Source organism: Armigeres subalbatus, chromosome 1 (genome assembly GCF_024139115.2).
Source record: "Armigeres subalbatus isolate Guangzhou_Male chromosome 1, GZ_Asu_2, whole genome shotgun sequence".
In the NCBI taxonomy this organism is placed as follows: Eukaryota; Metazoa; Arthropoda; class Insecta; order Diptera; family Culicidae; genus Armigeres; species Armigeres subalbatus.
Window position 1 is genome coordinate 171,371,909 of NC_085139.1, and position 23,540 is coordinate 171,395,448.

The 23,540-nt window shown below is 43.2% G+C and overlaps 1 protein-coding gene across 4 annotated transcripts in view; it reads left to right on the forward strand.

The window, feature by feature from the left end:
- The window catches only part of LOC134205525 (uncharacterized), a 180,666-nt gene extending 157,439 nt beyond the window's left edge, over positions 1-23,227 (forward strand). For 2 of the 4 annotated variants that reach the window (XM_062680809.1, XM_062680808.1), the window contains 2 exons: positions 11,053-11,936; positions 22,532-23,227. In XM_062680809.1, the coding sequence (XP_062536793.1) occupies positions 11,053-11,870 (818 nt within the window). In that variant the 3' untranslated portion in view covers positions 11,871-11,936; positions 22,532-23,227. Of the gene's footprint in view, positions 1-11,052; positions 11,937-12,550; positions 12,678-22,531 lie in introns of those variants that run through there. The other 2 variants (XM_062680811.1, XM_062680810.1) reach the window with 2 other exon arrangements.
- The last annotated feature ends 313 nt before the right edge of the window (positions 23,228-23,540 follow it).

Sequence of the window (23,540 nt, forward strand, 5' to 3'; positions counted from 1 at the left end):
TTTAAGACTAAAATAAAAACTTCTCCTGAAGTATTAGAAATTTTCCATAAAAAATAGGAAATCGCCAATGAAGAAGTCACGGTATAGACAATAAACAAAAATAAAATAGCACTTTCAAAAGCAAAAATCACTATTATGAGAGCAGAATTTTCTATGAAGAAATCAAAATGTTACATTTAAAAAAAATACAAAATTTTCATAAATTTTCAAAAATCTCTAGGAACACGGCAGGTATTTTCGTCTGTTCGTCGTTCGCTTTTTTTTTAAACTCATACGTACCAAATGGTAAGCTCAGGAGAAACATTCTGCTATAGTGGACTTCTAGCAAATGTACGTTGCTTTCGTTGGTTTTAGCCCCTACGACGATGGACGGAAATACTTGCCGTGTCGCTACTAGCAATAAAAAAAAAATAACAAAATTATTAACAAAATATTTTTTTTCCTCAAAAAACAAAAAAAATTATAGTTGCTTTCTATAAAAAATAATGAAAATTTCCATGAAGAAAAATAAAAAGCAATAAAACTGAGCATTTTCTCCATAGATGACCTTTGGTGGTTTTCAGCTCCACACCTACGGCATAGCTTACTGCGATCAGGCCCCTTGCAGTCATAGGATTTATGACCGTGGCCTAGGCATCAGTAACAGGACTGAATTGGTTGGCTGGTGCTCAACCAGCGCACCGACCAGCCCACTTTCAGTTTTGCCTTATCCAGCACCTTATTGGCCTCAGCCACAGGTACTTGGAATGAGGGATGCATTCCCGCATAGCCTTTGCGTAACCAAATCGCGGATTCCTTGATCTCGGCATTGCACTGATCTCTCAGTGCGTCTTCCAGGTCTCCGGCCTCGGTTATCTCATCCAGACCCTTGCACTGGATGTTCGAAACTAGGCATAGGGCTCTAACTTGAACCCCATTTCCCAGGACATCCTCTGTCAACTTTTCATATTAAAACTCTTCTGAGCAGCATCCCGCTTCAACACGAGAATCATCTCGCCTTTCCGCGTTCGACGGATGCAGCTAACATCTCCTCCTAGACTAGAGAGCTTTTCGTTGCATCTCATAGTCTTCAAAACGTTAGCGTAGCTTTTATCGTCATTCTTGAAGATAATCGCCTCACCTCTGTCTTTTCGCTTGCCACTGCCATTGGAAGGCGCATTCTTTTTCTCACGGGCTGTACCCTCTTTGGCAGTGGCTCACTCCGCTCCATTTGACGCACTCCTTGCGGTTTGTTGACGAAGCCGCTTCGCCATTGTGTGATTCACGACCTCCATCCACGGCAGGTTCTCCTCCCGGTGGTCCTCAGTTACCCTCTTTAATAGAGGCACTGTTTTCCGTTCATCCTTAGGGCCAACTGTCCGCTCAATCCTTTCCGGGCGAGTTTCCGCTTTTCTTTTCCTAAGCGGCACTGTAACCCTTTTAGCTACATTCAGGTCCGCCACCTGCATGACCTTACTTAGCTTCGGAGTTATACCGCTGATGGCCATCTGCTTTTGGAGTTCCGCAACATGGCTTCTCCTCAGTAAGGAGATGAAACTCCGATCCGGCCTTCTTCTTGGCCGTCACCGCCAGGTTCACCGCCGACTCCTTCTCCTCAGTAAGAATGCGGATCTTATGCTCCGCCTTCTTACTGGCCTCTAGCAAAGTCTTCCTCTCCGACTTCGCCTCCAAAACTGAAGCGAGGGTTAACACTCTCGTGTTCAAAGCCAGATCAGCGCTAGTCAGGAAAGAGTATTGTGAGCCTGACAACTGTGTGACAGGATTGTACAGCGTGCTACAAGGCCCGCCACGGTTTTATTGGACGGAAGACAGCCTTGGACGGGTTAATGGTCAGGCTGTCTTCGCCGTTTCAGGTGGTGCCACCCAGCCTTACTAAGAGAATAGAATGTCCAGACTAACAACCCTTGCTTCACAAATATTGTAACAATCAAAAATATTGTAACAATCCATCATTCGACGGTTTTACGGAGGTAAAATCATTAAAAGGCGACCCAAACGACCTAGTTGCGGTCAAGCTGCGTCATAAACTGAAGATAACTAATCTGAAGAAAGCAAGGAAGGTATTGAATCTTTTCAAGCGTCAACTGAATCCTTCAATCCCAGGGGTCTGATGTTTTGGTTGTGTTTTCGTAGTATGATGCAGTCTCTTTTCTTCTACTTGTCGTTTATGCAACTGTCAGTGTGGAATGTCCAATGTTGGCTACGAACACTGGCGGAGACAGAGGTGGGGCACCACCCAACAAACAACGACAAGCTACAAATAAGCATCTAGGTTGAATTATTGTTTATTTGTGATCTGTGCAGCTGGATAAAATGGATGCTGAATAATTTGCTAGACAGATTTCATTTCAGCATTTAATCTAACTAATATTCGACATGGCCTATTTATTTGCTTACTAACTTTATTTGAAGTCGAACTTACGTTTTCGTTTTATCACATTTTAGCACATTGGGGAAGTTTAACAATGTACTGAACTAATGATTTTTAAAGTTCTCTGTTCGACTATGATGTGATGCTCTGAAAGGGTGGTCGAATTGAGTTTGAATAGTAATTTAATAAGCAGACATTAGACATCCTTCTTAACCTTTGTCCTTCTTAACCATTGGATTTCACATTTATCTGATCTATCGCACAGTGGAAAAAAAACATGCTTTTTCAGTTTGAGAGAAAATCTGGATTCTAGATCTGGGAAATTTGTTTTAGCTTAGCTTAGCTTAGACTGACTGTACATATCAATGGTTGCTACTCCGTGATTGATCAGAACTGGTGCAAATTGCACTACGATCCAAGTGAATAGTGGTTGGGATTTACCAACTATTCTCGAAGTGCACGTTTCAGCAGCTCGCAAATGTTGATCAATAACGGCGCCGACCAAGTCCTTACAGTCAGTTGGGAAAGGGAGGGAATGTGAGTGTGTGGTAATTGTTGCTACTAGAGACCGAGAATACCTCTGCATCTCCACATTTACCACGGGAAGGAAGTAGTGTTAGTTGGGTGGGGTAATCAGTAACATAGATCAGGGATTCACAATGGAAAGTGATGTGACCTATGAAACTTCTACACAGCAGTATTAGCATTTCCTTAATTTGTACAATTGTTCATTCTTCGCGAGAATAAACAATCAATCGCTCAAAGTGAGCGATTGTTCATTTAATTTCGGATTAGGCGCCCGCGTTATCATTTAATTAACGTAAGAAAAGTAAAAAAGAAACGGGATTAAAATTGAAAATAATTGATAGTAATCGGAAAGCTAATGTTATTCAGCAACCCTTATTTTATCTCTATTTGACGTTAAGAAAGAATGTAAGTTTACGTTCATTTTACATGTCGTTTATTTTGCATTACTTTCGCGCGCGTATGTGTGTCACTGACCAGTATACCGTAATCAGGATCTCACTGGTATTAATCCTGATGTGCCGGTTGGCACTCGTGTTGGGCTTGTGCGCTTTGAGCGGCACACGGTCGCTTCCCAGTCTACACAAAACCGCACATGGTGCAATACAAGATGCTAAATTGGAGACGATATACATACATGTTGTGTGGAAAAGTACCTCTATCGCCTGCACTTCAGCATCCTACGCGACACCATATACGTTCATGTGTTGACCGGGTTTGATAGGGCCTGCTTATGGACACATGCAGCTTTTTGTAGAGGTTTAACAGAGCCCACTGTCAAACCCCACCACATCCTAGGCAGGCCCCCTAACTCGCAGTGGCCATGGGGAGGGGTCGTCAAGCCCTTGGACATAGTCCCTGCTGCCCCTTCTGGATTCTAGATCTGGGAAATTTGTTTTATAGAAAAAAAAAAAAAATAATGATTTATTTTCAAGACATGCTTTTTATTTTCGTGATTTATTAAACTGTCGTAGATGATAACGAACAAAACTGCTGGAGCAATAAAAAAATCATGCATTCATGCGGAACTAAATTTACTAAAAGCCGGACATAACGCCGTTGAATAACATCGGAAAATTATTGAATCTTTGATGTGTGGAATCTCAATATTATCGCATAGATGTTGATCTTTATTGCGGCGAAATTGGAATACATAATCTTTTGCATTTGACAATCATATCGCAACCGATTATCAAGAGATTCTGAGGAAGGCCGAATATAATATAAATTCATAAATAGCATTGGGGACGGATTTTATTTTATCGTTTATCGACATTATTTTTACGTATTTTTCCTAGTGTGCGATGGTTATGACTGGCTGAACAATGGTTGAAATAAAAATCTTGTACAGTTATTAACAAACTGTAGTTTGACAGATCGACTTATTGAATAAGAGTCCAATTATGATTCATATTCAGCAATGAGATTATTTTTGTTATGCATTGAGTGAGCCATATCTAACAAATCAAGGATGGCGCAGATGACAACGTTACCGGCGGATGATCAAATGACAGCAGTTCGAGACCCGATTTAGGAAAATTTTAAAATGATTATATGAAAATAGCAATTGCTTCAAAATACGTTCATTGGTGATCTTACTGATGTTACCTTCTATGCGTTATTATTTTCGAAGAATTCACATGTAGCTGAATTGAGGCTTAGTAAAATGATTATTAAAGGTTTAACGAATCAGTTAATAAAGTTGTTTTTCAAAATAAGATGTTGTAGTTGTATAACTTAGCCAAAATTGTGTGAACAAAGCTTGAACAGAAGTTGTGATAAGAAATAGTACAGACATAATTCAACACAGTGCTGAATTAAATCATCACACTGATGTTAGCTTAACTAGTGAATATTTGTTGGGTACGCGATGCAATCACACTATCACGATGTGCCCCATCAAAAAACAATAGCTGGCTCCGCTTGTGGCTACGAAACAAACTGTGATGGTGCAATACAAGTGTCAGTCCCGTGTTTGATCCGCGATGTGACGAGAAAAGCAGAGGTTTTCATCTGGATTCAGGAAAAAACGATGAAACTTGCCTGTTTTTACGTCTAGGTCAGGAAGGCACCGGCCCGGAACGACAAACAAAATATGTAAGTCAAAAGAGGTGCAGATAATCAATTAGTTAAACTTAATTAAATTAAAATTCCTTTCCCTTAGTTGTAGCAAATAGTAATTGTGTGTGCTATTGTGAAAAGGCGGTGTGTTCTCGTGTGTGGCTTTGTGCAATTGAAGGTAATTCGTGCTATTTGTAATATTTGTAATGTTAAATTAACACGTGAAACGTGTAACCAACAATTCCAAGGTTTCTTGCCAAGCCGTTCGACCGTCCGCGACATCACAACTGAACTCCCATTTCTGACCCCACCATCAGGCTCAGAAGGCTCCCGGGGCACGCCGGAAGAGGGACGCTTTCGTTTCACCACGCTCCCTAGGCAGGACGTACAGCAAGCGCAATCGCATTTCCGTTCCCCTAGTGACTACTAGGGAAACCTCGACGCACGTGTTGCGTCGCGCGCAAATCGAGTAAGTTCAAGCTCTATCTGGTAAAATGGCGAATGTCGCAGGAGAGGATTCTCTTCGCCGACTTCCCCTCTTTTAAATAAAAGTGACAAGCAGTGGATTTCTTCGCGGTTTATCACCTCAGAATGCAAGTTTTCATTGTTTTCTTTCATTCTGAGGGGAAAAACTGCACCGAAGTCATCTGCTTGTCACTTTAATTTAAAAGAGGGGAAGTCGGCGAAGAGAATCCTCTCTTGCGACATTCGCCCTTATTCCAGATAAAGCTTGAGTTATTCCGATGATCGAGTGAACCGACCGCCAACCAGCAGCAGAAAGGCAATCCGCCTACCCCCGGCGGCAACAGAGCATCTTCGTCGTACGAGAGCGCAGCAGCGAATTCACCGCCACCCTCTTTCCGTTCATCCGGCGGCGTCATCATCGTCACCAAGCAAAGGTCGTGAGTACCCCTATATTATGTTCATGCGCATGACTATTTAATTCGCGCCGCAACATAGCTCACGTTGCGTGGCGTGCACGGCCGTTTTTATAAGACCGTGAAATCAAATTTTGTGAATCGAAAACCCGTTGCGTTCGCAGGGCAAACAAGAGATTCGAGATAGCTCGTTGATAGTTATGCACACCTAGCCAAAGCACACACACGATAGGTAGACAGGGACCATAGCATGGGACAGGTTGAGAGAGAATAGGAAGAGAAGAGCGAAGAGAAATGAACACTGATGTAGAAGGATAGAAAGTAGAAATAAAGCTCAAAATTGTTCGGATAAAAGCTAGTTTGTTGCGTATGTGATGTCGAAACATTTCCGTTGTACAGTATAAGAGATGAGGAAGCGGACAAATAGATCCACGCAATAAATGTTGATCCCAATTAAGTGAAATGAGTTGAGTGTTTTTCATGTCACACGTGTCCCGTTTGTAGTTTTTTGTTGTAGAAATTGTTTTACTGGGGAGGTGGGCTCCGAAACCAACCGGGCAACTTTTTAGTCGGACACGGGTCGGTTCGATTGGGAATTTCGGGATACTTGCCGGTGATGATAAAACCCCCTTTATATAATTCATCACTGGCCGATAATTATAATCTTGTTCTAGATAATTATATTCATAAACCGCATTAGTAGCGTTTCTTTTTGTGGACAGTTTCAGTCAGCCATCTTACTTCCCGGACCAAATTTAAAAACTGAGCCTTCTTCCCCTGAATGGTCTCAACGGTCGGGCAACCCAAATATTGGTGGATGGTCTCCCTCGGGAGTGACGCTTAAGCCATCTCACTTTTAAGCCATTGATATTGAGCCTTTGTCAGTAACTTGGAGTACAGTTTCCGGGACCGTGAATTTTCATCGAGAACTAAAATAGTTTTGTTCTAGCGTATTTTTTAGTACAGATCCTCTAGACAAATGACCTTTATGTGGTGAGTTTTTTTGGATTGACAACCTTATTTATTCTGCAGGGCGGCTTAGACCTTCCTACAGTTTTTTTTATTGGCCACGCAAAATTTGAACAACTTTTTACAACAATGACCAAATGCTTTCGTTTTTTTTTCACAGTACAAAGCCATGAATATGCTTAATGATCTGTACTGATGAAAATGTCAACATTCCATCAAAGTTTTAGGATATTTGGATTTGAAGTTATTACCTCAATATGGGGACACTTGATCCCCCATTAGTCACCCATACAAAAATTTGAATCTGTTGTAACAAACAGAAAAACAAACAATAAACAAATGTAAATCTGTTCTCAGGCTTCTAATTTAGATTTGGCAGAAGTGATGAAGGGTTGGCAGGACAAATTATTTATTGCGTAGATATCATAGAAAGGGGATCAATTTTCCCCAAATTTTAAAATTGCATGTGCTGTCGAATTCAATAACAAAAATCGTTCATGTATACGCACAGCAATTCGAAAATTCCGCGTGTTTCGAAGGAAAAAATATTTAAAAAATCTGAGGGCACCCTTTTAATTTTATCAAAGCAAGTTCTTGAAGAGGGATCAATTTCCCCCGAATATTTTGAAAGTCAATTTTTAACATCACTCCAAAAAATCGATTGTGTTTCAATAACAACAATAATTTAAGAACTGTCATCCATCAGTAAAGTTGAAAACCATAATTCTTAGAGAGTCTGTGTGGAAATCGCGTATGGTTATTTATTTTTGGCTGTGATACATCGGAAATCAGAAAATGGGGTCAAGTCTCCCCAGTCTCCCCTATTGGGTGACGCAATTTTTCCAATTTTCGAAAAACTGACCGCGATAAAAATACAGTGTAAACAATACGCTCTAAACTACTTCTAACTAAATATTCAAGAGAAATATGCTCAATGGATAATTTTCTACAGCGTGGTGCAATTTGATTGTTTGGGACACCCTTTACTCGAGAACGAGCTGGATTTGAAGGAAGAGAAGTTGGTCCCACCATTGCACAAAATCTCATGAGAGATGTCAAGGGTAAAGTACGGGCATTTAGTCATGAAGAGAAAGTCCTATAAACCATTGAAATAGAAAGCTACCCATAATGTTGTAGTTTATTCTCTAAAATTTTTAAGGAAAATTCGAATGGAAAATAATTTTTGGCAATAATTTTTATGTGTCGCATTTTTATCGACTTTTTATTCACTTTTGTGCAGCCGGATAGTTTATTAGGGAATTCTCATGTCGTTGAGCCGGGGATCGATCGTTTTCCAAATGTCGTCGATTATAGGTCAGTATCCGAAGGGTTTGTAATTGTGTGTAGCCAGATCGTTAAATTTTATTGATTAGGTTGATGTATTTCATAGAATTTATGAGGTCCAGTACATTGTTTCGTAAAACGGTTGTGGTGTTGTTGATATCGTTGGACAGCTTAGAACAGGCCTGCCCAACCTTTTCAATCCACGGGCCAATTTTCAGAATTAACACCTGCTGGTGGGCCAGCAAATATTCGGCAAATATTTTTTATATATTTTCAAATAACCAATTTTTCATTTTTCCAGAATAGCCAAAAAAATCTAAAAAAACTAAACACGATTGAATTGCGTTCAAAAATTCAGTTTTTTACGTAACAAGTATTTTGATCGAAAATTTAATGAGAAACATGAAATTGTTGTCTACTCTCCAGTAATCGACGCATATTGTTTTCGCAATCGGTGACCAAAATTCGCAAACAGGATTCCAAATCGATTGAACAATCGCCTATATTGTACGTGGGGTTAGTGTGACCCGTACGGAGCATGGACAAAACAATCTGTTCGCGTCGGTTCTTCAGGTCGTCTCCCGGAAGAATGGTTATTTTTCACCATCCGGCAGAACAACTTGTGATGGTGCCATTCAGTCTCCAAAGCTGCCGATACCCTCGATACCTCAATTTCAATGTGTTTCGTTCTAAGTACAGCCATGGCCTTGAAGATGGCCGCGGATTCTTAAAAGACCGAGCAGAAGTTCCGTAGACAGTAGGAATAATCTTCCATGCCGCCAGAGGCGACAACAATGTCGATCCTATCTTTGACTTTGACCTGTGCGTGAAATGGATTTTAGAAGCCAGTTATTAAGTTGAAATACGGTTGTTAAACAGGACCTGAGTCTGGGTGCATTGTTAGCTAGATCACGTAAACAGCAGGTGTTGTTGGTCTTTTCCATATAACTGATTTATTTGCTGCGGACGGTAGTAGTAGTCGTGTTCCAGAATGGCAGAACGCTAGCTACAACACATGCGGTATCAGTGAAGGAGTCCGGAGATAATTCTGATAGCTCGGTTGTAGCCCGATTAAGATCATCACGGAAGGTCAGCCGCATATCGACTGTCCATGATTCTAACGGTCTTTCTGGTGGGTATGACGGTACCATCGATGGAGATGGACTGAGGGGGCATTCGGTTGTTTGAAATGCAGACGTGGCGTGCGTTCTGACACATTTTTCTGCCGATATTTGATAGGCGGACTTAGCTCTTCACATCATTGACGGTAGCTTGGATCATTATTTGAGTGTATTTGGAATGTTTTCTTGTCGCAACTAAGAGGATGTAGTCCGCGTATACCAGAATAAAACTGCCTTTGGATAGCTCGACGAAAACAATCTTCATTGCGACCAGAAAGAGAGTAACTGCAATTATTGAACGTTGGGGGACTCCTGCTTCAACCTTCACCATTTTGGTCATATGGTTCCCGAGCAGAACACGGAGTGAGTGATTTTAGAAGAAATTCTTGTCGAGTTGGAATAGATTCTGGTGATTCCTCAAGAATAGATTCTGGTGATTCCTTTCCTTTACGTAAGGCGAAGTCCAACACTTTAAGCTTGGAAGCTTGGTTGTAATCTTAATAACGCCCGAAAGTGGAGTGGAACGCTGATATCTTCGTTGCCTTGTCCGGATGCGTTTTCCACAAGTTTTCCGGGTAGGACGACTTTAGTGGAAAATAATCAGCTATGGCGTCCGCAACTGGACCGCGTTTCACTACTCTGTCGATGATAAAATGAAACACGTGAAGCGTCGCTTCCCCTGGATGCACCTGGGGCGCATCCACATTCCACAATGTCATGCCACCGAAAAAGTATCTTTCTTTTACCCCTTTGATAGTTTGGAGATACCTGCTCCTGGCTTTCTGGTAAGCATAAAGGGAGACGGCATGTTCAGTACTTTGGAGTAAAACGCTCCTTTGTCCTTTCGGTAGTGGCTCACAGATACTTCGCACTTAATGAATTATCTATGATGGCCGGAGTTGTGCGATAGATAACTACAAAGTTGGTTCCACTTTCCAGCAAGTCATGGTCTGGCAGAGATGAGAGGCGAAGTTGGAGTTTGTTGAAAAAAAACTGAGGCGAAAGATGTGCCAGAGATCTACTAGAGGCAGGTTCTTTACCGCAGCCGATCTATGATTGCTGATGGGAGCAGGTCATTGCTCCTCTGATGGCGCGGCGACCCGATGAGCTTGGGTTGATGGAGGCGTTCGGATCTGTAGATCTTTTCGTAGAGTGTTGATGTAAATAAATCCAGACCTAGTAGTAGACAGTTCCGGTTGCTCGGGAACCCGCCTGCTGTTGGTCTCCTGCTGTCCTTACTACGGAACCGGAGTTTGTAGGGCGTGTTGGTGCATGTGAAGGGTTAGTTTGTGGTTGGGGCAACAGATGCACGTTTGAGAAGCTCATCCTGCTCATTGCTGATATGTTTGTCGTTTGTGTTGATACTATCGAAAAAGACGATAGCAGGTCTTGGGATGACTGGCAAAGGAGTGAAGAAGGCACACTAAGCTTGTTAACTTACTTCCCGAGCAGCACAAGTTAGAGAAAAATTGTTGCAGTAATTTGATTGTGACTAAATTTGGTCGCATATGCGTTACAGTGACCTAGATCGTATATGTTTGCTGCTAGGGTTAGTTCCTTTACTGATAGCACTCCGATTCGGGCCGAATCATCGCCATCACTGGAGCATTAGTTATTAAGCAATTTGAACTCCATTCAGTACTTATGAAATATGAACTCAACGATTTTTTTTATCCTTTTTCGACAAGATAGGAAACTGATGTCATATTTGAATTCAACCTCAATAGATTAATCAATTTATATTTCAGAGTTTAACCACAAAAAAAAGCTGTTCTTTTTCGTACCATTTCGTTGGTGTTATTATTCAAATTTTAAACAATTACTAATGCAATTATCTTCCTAGCATACCCATCAGCACCACACTATCTGCCGCCTAGTAAGGCCAATGTCGTGGAAGCGTCGGATGTGTTGCGGCAAATTCTGAATAAAAAAGCTCCCCAGTTGGGCCACAGCTACAGCAGTTACCAGCAGTCGACGGGACCAGTCAAGTACGAGAAGAAGATCGTAACCCAACATGCTATCCCTGCCGAATCCTATCCTCCACCATTCAAGCCACTGAACACCAACAATTACCTGCCCCCGCTGTATGGCATTCCCCACGGTCCTGTCGAGTCCGTCACCCATTCCCAGTCGATTACCACCTCCTTTGGCGCTCCCTACAACTCACCCCACGTGGAAGAAGTTGAACAGCCCCAGTACCCACCTTCCTACGATATCTACCATTCCATGAGCGTCAAAATGGCCGGTAAGAATGAAAAACTCGTTCACCAATCACACTCCAACTATCCCGACCCCAGGTCAAAGAAACCCTACGGTAGCGCCTCGACCCACCCACATACCCATTCCGTGTCTCCTTATCTTTCCCCTCCCAAGCCGACAGCACTGACTTACGACCAAAAGCACCTTCAGCACGTGGACGACGAAGAAATCCATCAACAACAACTCCACGACTTGAGCTCAAAGTACGGACCCGCTATTGAGGTGCAAAAATCACTGACATACGAACTTAGCGACCAAGTCGACGTCTCCAACCTGGCAGCTTCCATCCACGACTTGAGTCGGCGACGATCAGACAATAGCAAACAGCTCAAACGAAGTGACAAACCATCGGACAGCAGTAACGGTGACCGCGACCCCAAGACAGCCACCACCAAGACGTAATGACTGGACCGAGTACTGTGTATTACGATCAAGGGGGTACTCCCAAGTTGGGCGCCAAAAATTCAGGTAAAGTAGCGCAAGATTTTGTGTGACCGATTGACTAACATACATACATAGATGATGCTGGTAGCTAGTAGTGGTTTACACTAGTAGCTAGAAATGTGCACCAAATGTTTCTAATTGTTTCAGTTGTAACGAAAATCGAATTTTAATGTAGAATGTTTATACCATAGCAAATCAGTGAAAATTATTTCGTATGATCATTATTTTTTTCAAACATTCATAACATAACCTCCCAATCAGTGAAATCCATAACATATGTTTATATAATTGCCGTGTTTAACCGCAAACCCAATATTTAAACTTTTTTGTAACTAATACCAAACTGAGAACTTTAATTATTTATTTGACTAAGCATAACTGTTTTCTCATCTTATAGAGTTATATAAGAGAATCGTAGCAGAGAGGAATCACTTTCCATGGACATTTTGTTACCCTAATGAACGAATTAGTAATGCTCTTCTCTTGACGTAACCTTTGTAGATACTTAGATACTTGACTTCCTCTTTTTTATTAACTGTATAATTACATTTTGCACTATGAGGAATGCATTTCCCTCCTCATTGTAGTTTCCTTACTCTCCACACTCATTATAAACATTTCATTACATTTTCTTCCAGACTATTTGAATTCTAATCAGACCGAGTTTCTGCAGCTGCATGAACTACAAAACGAATGATGTGGTCCAGATTCGGTTCTGGACCAACTCAGCGTTTCCTTGAGACTGTCTAAATGTGGGCCCTGCTTGTAAGCTGTTCCGTAATCTAAGTACACTTGAGCCTTTTTACCACGGATTTGACTGCACGGTTTCAAGAAATGATCCATTTGCACGGGTTTACACGATTGCGTTTGTGAAATAAAATAGGTTTTTGGAGAAAGGGAACCATCCATCGAAGCCATCCATAGCCAAGTAGAGAGGATACTAGCTACATAATATTGTTCAATTGGAAAGACTTATATGTAGGCTAGACACATTTTCACGTAGGAAACCGCCACCACAATCAACCGGTGATTGTTAGATTTGCTGACAATTCTGTATAAGAACCTCTACCAAAACCTGTATATATGCATATGCTACATTCTTATACAAATATTGCATGAGGCCCTACAATTTTGCAAGTTTTTCTTATAATATTTGTGTGTGAGCTTATATTTTAGTTTAATAATCCAACATTTTCGTAAATGTCCAGTTAATATACAGGTTTCTAACAGAATTGTTAGAAAATCTAACAATAGTTGTAGAGACAAATTCCTGTGGAACAAATGCCTGTGGAAGTAAGCAAAAGTTATTCGAGTTGAACATTTTTTTTGTTAAAAACTACTAAGGACGGGTAAATAGTAGGTATGTTCCAGTTACTATTACTGTCGATTGTGATTTAATACTTTACCAAACCAGACCAAACTAATGTGAAAGGCACACATAGCAAAATACATGTTAAACCTCTTCTCACTCACTCACTCATGTGTCCTGAACACCACTAAGAGTACCTTCATAAAAGATCTTCATCTTGGGCGGCTGCTCGTTTTAGCCTTGACCTGGGCCCAGATCAAATTTCTATCGACTTTCTCTATTTCTTTGTTGATTTCGTCCCGCTCTTTCATAATGTGTGGCCAATCAACTCCCATACTTACTTACTTGATACTTGATGGGCTACAGCTCTTCGATGAACCTACGCCGAATGGACTATCCTTCTCCACCGGACTCGATCCTGGGCCAATTGCTTCCAGTCGCCCTGAACATTGAGCGCCCTCAGGTCCTCTTCAACTGCAAAAAGCCATCGTGTACGCGGCCTTCCACGAAGCATACGGCCTCTTTCGAATTCTCTACTAAATATTATCTTTGCTTGACGTTCTTCCGGCATACGAACAACGTGACCAGCCCACCGTAGTCTGCCGTGTTGTATAAGCTCAATAATTCATTGTGATTCATGATTCATGCGACTCCGCCAGATACCGTTCTCCTGTTTACCGCCGAGTATTGTTCGCAGCACCTTACGCTCAAACACTCCAAAAGCTCTCCGAACAGCCTCCTTTAACGTCCATGTTTCATGGCCATATAAAGCCACCGGAAGAATCAGAGTAGTATACAACGCGAGTTTTGTTTTCGTTTGCAAACTACGGGACTTAAACTGGTTACGAAATCCGTAATAAGCCCTATTTGCAGCTGCAATACACCTTTTAACCTTGCGAGTAACATCATTTATCGCACGTTACTAATGTTCCAAGATACACAAATTCTTCCTCCACTTCAAATTATTCACCATCCAGCACCATTTCGCTACCCCCACTACTAATGAACCTACGTTGATTGCCAGCGACCATTTACTTCATTTTGCTGGTATTGACCGTGAGTCCAATCCTCGCTGTCTCCCTCTTAAAAGGCACAAATGCCAGGAGCATATGCGATTTTGTGATAATGATACCACTTCTTTGCACACCAGCTCTCCAAATCGTTCCCTCGAGCGCTATATTGAACAGTCGATTCGAGAGCGCATCACCCTGCTTTAATCCATTTAAGGAAACAAATTACGTCAATATTTCATTCGCAACCCTTACACTTGATTTCGATCCGTCCAAAGTTAAACGAATCAACCGTATCAGTTTCGCCGGAAAACCATGTTCAAGCATAATTTGACATAATTCATTCCGTATCACTGAATCGTACGCCGCCTTGAAATCAATAAACAGATGATGTGTCTGCAAGTTGTACTCCCGGAATTTATCAAGGTTTTGATCCGTCGTTATTCGGCCTTCACGAAAACCTGCTTGGTATTCGCCGACCAAAGACTTTTCAAGCGGTCTGTCTGTTGAACAGAATACGGGACATAATTTTGTACGCCGAATTAAGGAGGGATATTCCTCGGTAATTGGCGCACTCTAGTCTGTGTCCTTTCTTAAAGAGAACTCTCAACTCCCATACGCTCTTGAAATTCTGTTAATATCGGTTTCTGATGGTATCGCCGCTGGAACTCAGCATCCGAATTATAATTCATGTCCGAATTATAATATATAGACATCAGCTGAAGAATACTTGTAACTTCTTCGTGATCTCTGCTACCAAGTCTCACTGACGTATAACAACACAAATTTTACGTTAGAGTTAATATTCGGAATATGGTACGTTAGCTAATCTGAGATTACGAAATGGTGAGACGACATATGGGAAGGAGTGTCCTACATAGCTCTTGTCATAGATCACAAATCCCAATACTCACGCTTTCACAGACCTACCGATGAGAATCGACCGCCAGTTAAGGGTTGCGTAGCTGTTAATGTAGCCTGGACACTGCGATCATTCTGACAACAGCTAGAGTGATGGAGTGCGACCTGGGGGCCTGCCTAGAATAAGGTGGGGTTCGACAGTGAGCTTAGTTGAACTTCTATAAAAAGCTTCATGTGTCGGCAAGCAGACCCTATCAAATTAACCGTGTGCGGATCGAAGCGCACACTTTAAACAAATTTGATCCGAATGATAGAGTGTCTGTTCACCAAGAAGATGCGGCTTCAACAGCGTATTTTGTGGCACTCAGCGGCTAAATGAGAAATGCTATTCTCCGGAAGCTACATCTGAGATGGCAGCCCCATCCCGGTGAATAGGAAACCTTGGGACCTATTATTCATTTATTTATTTATTTAGCTTACATCTAAACAGATAATATAGAATCAATAATGTTTCGCCACAGTACACCGTTCAAGGCCACATGCCCACTAGAGTGATTCAAATTTTGACTTTTTCGCTCCCCTGTGCCTAAACGATTGTTTTTGCTATTTTAATAGTCCTCCCAAATTTTTAGCTGATTTGGATGTAATTTGATTGTGCACGTGCCATTTGAAGGTTATATAAAAATTACTATGAGAATTGCCACTTATGTAGAGGATCGTTCCGTGAAGCAGCCCAGAATATATTTGAATATATTTAACACATCGCTATCATAGAATAGATCCTAAGCTGAAAGTTAGTTGTTGTTGCGAAGCAATCTGACTTTTGTAAGCAAAATTATAAAGAAAACAAAAATGCTCATTATTGATATTGATGTTATTCTTTTACGTGTTAAATTGAATTTCCCACAGTTCAGTATTTCCCTAATAACCCTAAAAGCTAAACCGTTTCCATTGCCGCCAAGCCCATCGTCCCTTCGGTACAACCAGAAAGTAATGCTTCAAAGGGGGGCCAGTGCATAACGCACCCTCGAGGTTAGCTGCGTGTCCTTGCAGCATCGAACATCGTGACTCGCTTTTTTAGAAGAACACCATGGTATCGTGCCAGCGCATTGCCGGCTTTCCAGGTGGCCTTACCACGCCCTATGTCCTCGGAAGGTGGGCAGGGTCGACTTCGCGCCTGCTTCCCTCTGCACGACTGGTATCAAGAATGATGATGCCGCGTGCACCCCAAATTGACCTTTCTGCGATAGGGCCTATTCGCCAGCACACACAGGGACTTGCCGACGCGAGGCCTACGCCTGCCCCAGCCTTGACGAGGACCCCTTTCCGTCCTCGGGCTCGGAACCCGCCCGGTTGACCGACGCCGCGAAAGCGACGATACCATGTTGTTCTTCGCGCGGCCACTTGTTCGATAAAAGGATCGAGTTCGACCACAGAGCATGACCACCGGTATGACCCATGAAGCCTGAACTAGCCATCCTTGAGTCCACGAGTCACCTTCTGTGTAGCTCCGAGACGATTTGGGCGATAGCCGATAAAACGGCGTTCCAGCCAACTTCATCTTTACACATCCTCCGAACTAGGTTGTCCGGGGTAGTGTCCAGACCACATGTGGCAAGCATGTGGTCACGCATTGCGCGAAAACGTGAGCACACGAACAACACGTGTTCCGCCGTTTCCTCTAAACCTGCGCACACCAAACACTCGGGCGAGGCCGAGCAAGCCAGCTGCGTTACCTGCACTTTGATTTTGCAGCACGCTTAAACGCCGGGCACATCGAGCTTGCTGTTCACAGCTTTGCTGGCACAAATCAAACAATTGGGAGGGTTCGTGCAGCATTGTGCCTTATGTCCCTCCAATCCGCAGCGTCGGCAGAGATTGCTTCTGTCAGGGCCTTTGCAGTCCCATTGCTTGTGCCCCGGTTCCAGGCACTTGAAGCAAACTTCGGGTTGCTCGTATATGCGCACAGGGCATACCGACCATCCCACCTTGACGCTCCCTAACTTGACTACCTTGCGTCCGCTGCAGATAGCCGAACCAATGCTACCTGCGTCCCTGCCGGACCTTTCCGTAGCCGAACGGCTGCGGTGGGCGTCTCCACTTCACACTGTCGCCGCAGTGCCGTGACGAGCTCTTCGACTTCAGTGATCTCGTCCAGGTCTTTAACCCTTAGATTCACCTCCGTCGTGAGTGCCCTCACCTTGACCGTCTCGCCTAGGACCTCCTCCGCCAACTTCTTGTAGGCGGCGCCCTTTTGCGAGACGCCCCGCTTCAGCTCGAGTATCATCTCGCCCATCCGGGTACGTCTTATTCGACGTACGTCGGCGCCGAGTTCACCGAGCTTGACGTCACTCCTCATCGCCTTCAAAACATCCGAGTACTTAGCCTCGTCCGCCGTGATGACTAGGGCATCGCCCCTGGAGCGATTGGCGCCTACCCTAGACTTCTTGCTACCCTCGTTCGCCTGGGCCTTCTTTTCGGCCCTTGACGTCTTCGGTTTCCTCTTGTTCTTGACCAGGGTCCAGGAGGCGTCATCCCCCTCTATTTTCCTGGTCTGGTTCGGCTGAGAACTTTCAGCCTGCCGTAACCCCTTACCACCGTCTTTCCTGAGTGGACGGACCTTTCCAAGTCCTTCCTCCCCCGGTTTTGGAGGTACCTGACCGGGGTTCAGCTTCCCAGCCCCACTACCCTTGTTCGGGGTAGTAACCCTCCGCGTTTTGGAGCGGCCCCCAGGGAGCTCATCCCCTGGAGACTGTCTCCCCCGTTTTTGTATCTGCTCCTTTGGAGCAGTCACCCCCGACGTACCCGCAAATACTTGAGCCTCAGTCTGGGTAGACTTTGGCACCACCGTCTTCGCTGGCACGCCTTCGGTCGATCCGACCTTGCCCGAGTCCGCGAATCCTTGGGCCTCAGTCTGGGTAGACCTCGACTCCGCCGATTTCACGGGTTTACACTTGGCCGTCCCGACCGCCTTCTCCAGCTTGGCGTCCAGCATCGACTTTCGAAGTTTCTGCAAGCTCCTCTTGAGGTCCTTGCTGATATTATGCTTCGATGACGCAAAGTCGATGATGGCGTCCAGCTGTTCCGTCGCCACCTCGAAGGCCGAAAGCCCATCGCGTTTGCGGTTCATCGCCTTCACAAGCCATGGGCCGTCAATAACCCCTTCCGGCGGCGTTTTTATAGCCGAGAGGAAGGTTGAGTGACCCACGCTGGCGCTGCGCACTGAGCTGCCGACTATTGCCTCTGGCCTCCTAGGCGGAGACCTGAACAACCCACCTCTTGCGAAGGGGTTGTCGCCTACACTACTACCACTAATTGAAGAATTGACTTGGTTTTCCATTTTGGTCCCACGAGTTGCTCGGGAAAAGAGGTCCACCACGCCAGAGCCCAGCATGACGCGGTAAGGGACAATTACTGTGGAGGGTGCCCAGGTACCCCACAGGCTCCGTTAAAGGCCTAGCTCATTATTTCGCCCCCCTGGCCATGCATCCCCTCGGCACGGGTCGCTTGACGCCTTGGGATTAGGGGCTAGGGACGATGGTCCCGGTCTAACTCGCAGTGGCCATGGGGAGGGGTCGTCAAGCCCTTGGACAAAGTCCCTGCTGCCCCAACACTGACTTGTATCTGCCGGGTCGGAAACGAACACCATCTTTGCAGGATTGTGACATGCCCTCCCCATCGTACCCTTTCGGTTTGGGCTACCTTCTGGATACTGGGTTCGCGAGCAAGGCGAGCAAGGCAAGCATCCAATGCGTCTTCGAATTCCACGATTAACATTATTATCACCCGTTAACAAGGATCAAAGCTAGGTGAAAGCATTGACCGCCTCGAATGTACCCCTGTCTATCGTAACACTGCTTCCCAGGCGGGCCCTGTCGTGCTCGATTCCGTCCACTAGCGATTCATCATTTCTCACTTTGCACTACTCACTTTTTACAGTGAGAAGTGAGAAGTGAATAGAGAGACGTCTCACTTCTCTTTTATTACTTCTCACGGGGAAGGGTCATTCGGCTTTCTTCTTCTTCATTGGCATTACATCTCCCACTGGGACATTGCCGCCTCACAGTTTAGTGTTCATTTAGCACTTCCACAGTCATTAACTGCGAGGTTTCTAACCCAAGTTACCATTTCTGCATTCGTATATCATGAGGCTAACACGATGATACTTTTATGCCCAGGGAAGTCGAGACAATTACCAATCCGAAAATTGTCTAAACCGGCACCGGGAATCGAACTCAGCCCCCTCAGCATGATATTGTTTTGTAGCCGCCCATTTGGCCGAATAGTTCATTCAAAAAGTGATAAATTAGGAATGCGAAGAAAGATGTCTCACTTCTCACTCTTTATTTTTCTCTCCTCTCTGTTAAAAGTGAAAAGCACGAAATGAGTAGTGAGACGTGGTACTACCTACTTCGCACTACTCACTTTTCACAGTGAGAAGTGAGAATTAAGGAGTAAGAAGTGAATTGTCTCACTTCTCACTCCTCATTTCTCACTTCTCGCTGTAAAAAGTGAGTAGAGGGACGTCTCACTACTCACTTCGCGCATCTCACTTTTGACAGCGAGAAGTGAGAAATGAGGAGTTAGAAGAGAGACGCCCCACTTCTCACTCCCCATTTCTCACTTCTCACTGTGAAAAGTGGGTAGTGCCATGTGGGTAGTGAGACGTCTTACTATGCATCTCGCGCTGCTCACTTTTTACAGTGAGAAGAGAAATATGAAGAGTGAGAAGTAAACGTCTCTCTTCTCATTCCTAATTTATCACTTTTCAAATGACTTTTTGGCCAAATGTCCTATTCGGCCAAAGGACCCTGTCAGCCAAACAATTATTTTGGCCAAATGACCCTCTCGGCCAAATGACCATCTCGGCCGAATAACCCTCTCGGCCAAATGACCCTTTCGGCCAAATGACCCTTTCGGCCAAATGACCCATTCGACCAAACGACCCTTTCGGTCAAACGACTTATTTGGCCAAAATGACCTATTCGGCTTTATGACCCTTTCGGCCTAATTGTCTGTTCGGCCAAATGGTATATTTGGCCAAACAACTTTCGGCCTAGTGGCCTTCCCCCAAATTACCTTCTCCCGAATGGTACTCGGCCAAACGATCATACACGCAGCCCGCAGTGACAGTACATTCAGTTCACTCGCTGGTGCGTGAAAGTGACGGTAATTGAAATGTATTGATTCGCTCTCGAGAATGGTTATACGTTTTTATTCCAGCTCAAAAAAGGATGATCGATAAAGAAAGAGCATTTGTGTATATTTTGCTGTTGTTGATCAGAAAGCAGACATCATGTACGCGTACAAAATAAGATGAGATTGAGCAACGACTGCTATGCGCACATAAAATTTAGCACACGCGAGTCTCAGGAAGCTTGTGCACCTCACATTAACATTGGTGAGTCGCATTGAGACATCTCAATGCGATCAGCTCATGCGCTATTTGCCATGGCAAACCTTTGCAAACAACAGCGGAGGTGTGTAAAACAGCTTGGGCGGGAAAATTTTCACTCAATAATATCGTCGCCTAAGTAACGCCAACTATGCATTCCTAGCGTAATTTCCAACATTTTGAATGCTAGCCGTTTTGTGTATTGGAGTAATTGCGGATAGCTTCCAAGCATCTGGGAAGATACCCTGTGTTAGAGACAGGGCCGGATTTAGCCGGAAGGGGGTCCCGGGGCCGACAACTTGTGCGGGCCCCAAAATTTACAAAAAAGGTTGGTTTTGGTGACCAGCAAGCGTCCTGTGAAACGCGGGACGCCTATTTGGATTGCGTCACTGGCTTGATAATGGATCCTCCAAAAGTGCTTTTCGCATAGATTTTGGCCCAAAAAAAATTTAAAAAATATTTGTAAGGCTGTATAAATTGTAATAAATCTGTAAAACGAAGTTGAAAAATGCAGCGTCCCGCGAAACGCGGGACGTCTGGTCACATTCATTTGTGGGGCCCCGGCGCTAGTTGAACAGAAGACAAACTGGAAGTCCCAGGCGGCAGTTTATGCGGACCAGGGCCCTTTGATGAATCAACAGAGCTCAATGCGATTACTATTTCTGCAGTAGAGTATATCGGGCGTGGGAAATTAATGTAGTACGATTGATGTGAGTCTATAGCGCCCAAAAAGTTTGGAGGAGACACGGCGTTATACACAAACTTGAAGAAACTGGCAAAAAGTTCAGCTGCTTCACAGGTGCAGTTGAAAGTAACGTCACCAAATGACATTTCCGAAGGAATCTAAGGCGAGTTCTTACTGCTGTTAATGAACCGCCAAAACAATGATGGGTTCGACTTAACTTCCTCTTGGACACGAAAAATGTAGTTACGAAAAGAAGTGTTAACAAATTCGACATACTCTGCTTCGATGCGTTGAAGAAACGTTCTATTTTCAAAATTAAGGTTTTTGAAATACCGTCGTCGTGCCTTGCGGTGAACGTTACGCATGTGTTGTAAGTCTGTGTTTCACCAATGTTGCCAATGATTACCCGACGCGTGCAACATCTATAGATAGTAGTATCCGTAGATCCGTAGTATTAGTCATTTTTCCGAACTTTTTATACTTGCTGATTTGTTGAAAGGACTAAAGGTTCCCCTTTCGTTGCTGAGCGACTGCGATTGTCTGTCGCGATGGTAAGAAAGCATTAACGGAACCTTGCAGCTATTAAGCGATAGAGCTACGGCATGTGATGCACGCTCTTCCGTACAAAGAGAAAGTGTATCCCTGAACGATTCACTCGAAAACTAATTGCAAAAGAGAAGTGTCCACACTTTCCCTTGAGTTCTCCTCTGAGGAAATCGCCTTGTCTCTGGGTTGATTATTAAGGTTTTTATGCATAATACGAATTCTTTTAGCACGGACTATTAAATTAACACGAGTTTTCATAATCATATCTCACATAAATGATTTGTCTCCACGTTCAATTCACCTCACCTAGTTTTGGTAACATAAAACAGTATTGCACGCTTTCCTCTACAAATAGTCGAGTAAGTTGCAAAACAGATTCCAACCACATGCATGTGAATACATCACGTTTGAAACAACTTATTGAAATTCTGACACTTATAAAACTGATGTAGTATCTTGTCTTGAACACATGTTTTGGGTTGTACCAGTTTTAACGAATACGAATCTGATTCAAAGGATAATAGGTCAGGCTTAGCGTGTAGGAGGAAAATTTGGTAAAATGTTCATTTCATTTGAACAATTTGTTAGATTGAAATTTATGATCCCAATATTTGTGCTAATTATTGATTGTGTTATGTCCTTTAAATGTATCATTACACATAATGTTTCACTCAATTTGAATGTAATCAGAAGCAATACACTAAATGTACTCATATTGTGATACTAATAAGCATCAGATGATTTTTTTTTTTCAAATAAGGAACTCGGTCAATAAATACTTAGTAACGCATGTAATTTCTTTTGTATTTCCAGATAACGATAACTATGCCAAAATTGTCGTAGCTTAAGTCATCCCAACTGCTGCCAACCAGTGTGAGCAAACGAAAAATACGTCAATCAATTCAGGAAAAGAGATTTCATACCCATCCAAAACAGAAATCGCAGAAATACTCACCACTTCTTAAAAACATATCGCTACAATTTGAAACTGCTCAATCGATAGGCTATGGTAATATTTACCGTTTGTTAGTATATTCATAATCATTTTGTTGTTTGACATGCAATCATCAATAGGAGATTTAATTCTGCCAGTAAGTAAACGAAAATTTGACAAAAGAAAGTATTTGGACTGAAAAGCGAACATTTCTCTCTACTCCCATATGGGACGCCAACAACGGTGCGTCTGTCGTTGTTCGGCGCACTGGAAGTAGAGTTAAGTGATAGATGATGAAATTTCTTTCAATTTTACATGACTTTTAAATTAGTGAATGGATTGGAACGTGTAGAGTTTGTATAGGTTTAGCTATTTAATTATTCCGTTTAGGTGTAAGCTAGATGTTTTCCTTTTACTTTCATTCCATTGTTAACCATTTGATGGTTTTAGAGGTGCTACAAATGTAGGTAGTCAAACCAGTGTTAGATGTTTTCCTTTCTGTATTTATTGTCTTTTGATGTTGAGCCTATGTTTGGTACCATCTAATAAATAAATAGGAATGATTAAATAAACTATGAACAGCTATTCTCAATTGAAAGAACGTCCTTTTGGTAGGCCAATGTGCCTAAGATGCCATGCTCTGAGTATCATAACATGGTGTGGACTGGATGAATAAAAGCGCTAAAATGACAGACCACAATAAGTATCATAGTTTCAGCATATAGCATTGCATAGAACCCATGCACAAATCGTGGATGGGGTTGCAGAGATAAGCATATCCACGGTCATTGTAAATCTGCCACAATCTATAGTAAGCATATGCGGTATTTCGAAAAATTTCGTTTCAGGTGAATCATTTCTTGATTTCGTTTCGTAAAATTACAAAAA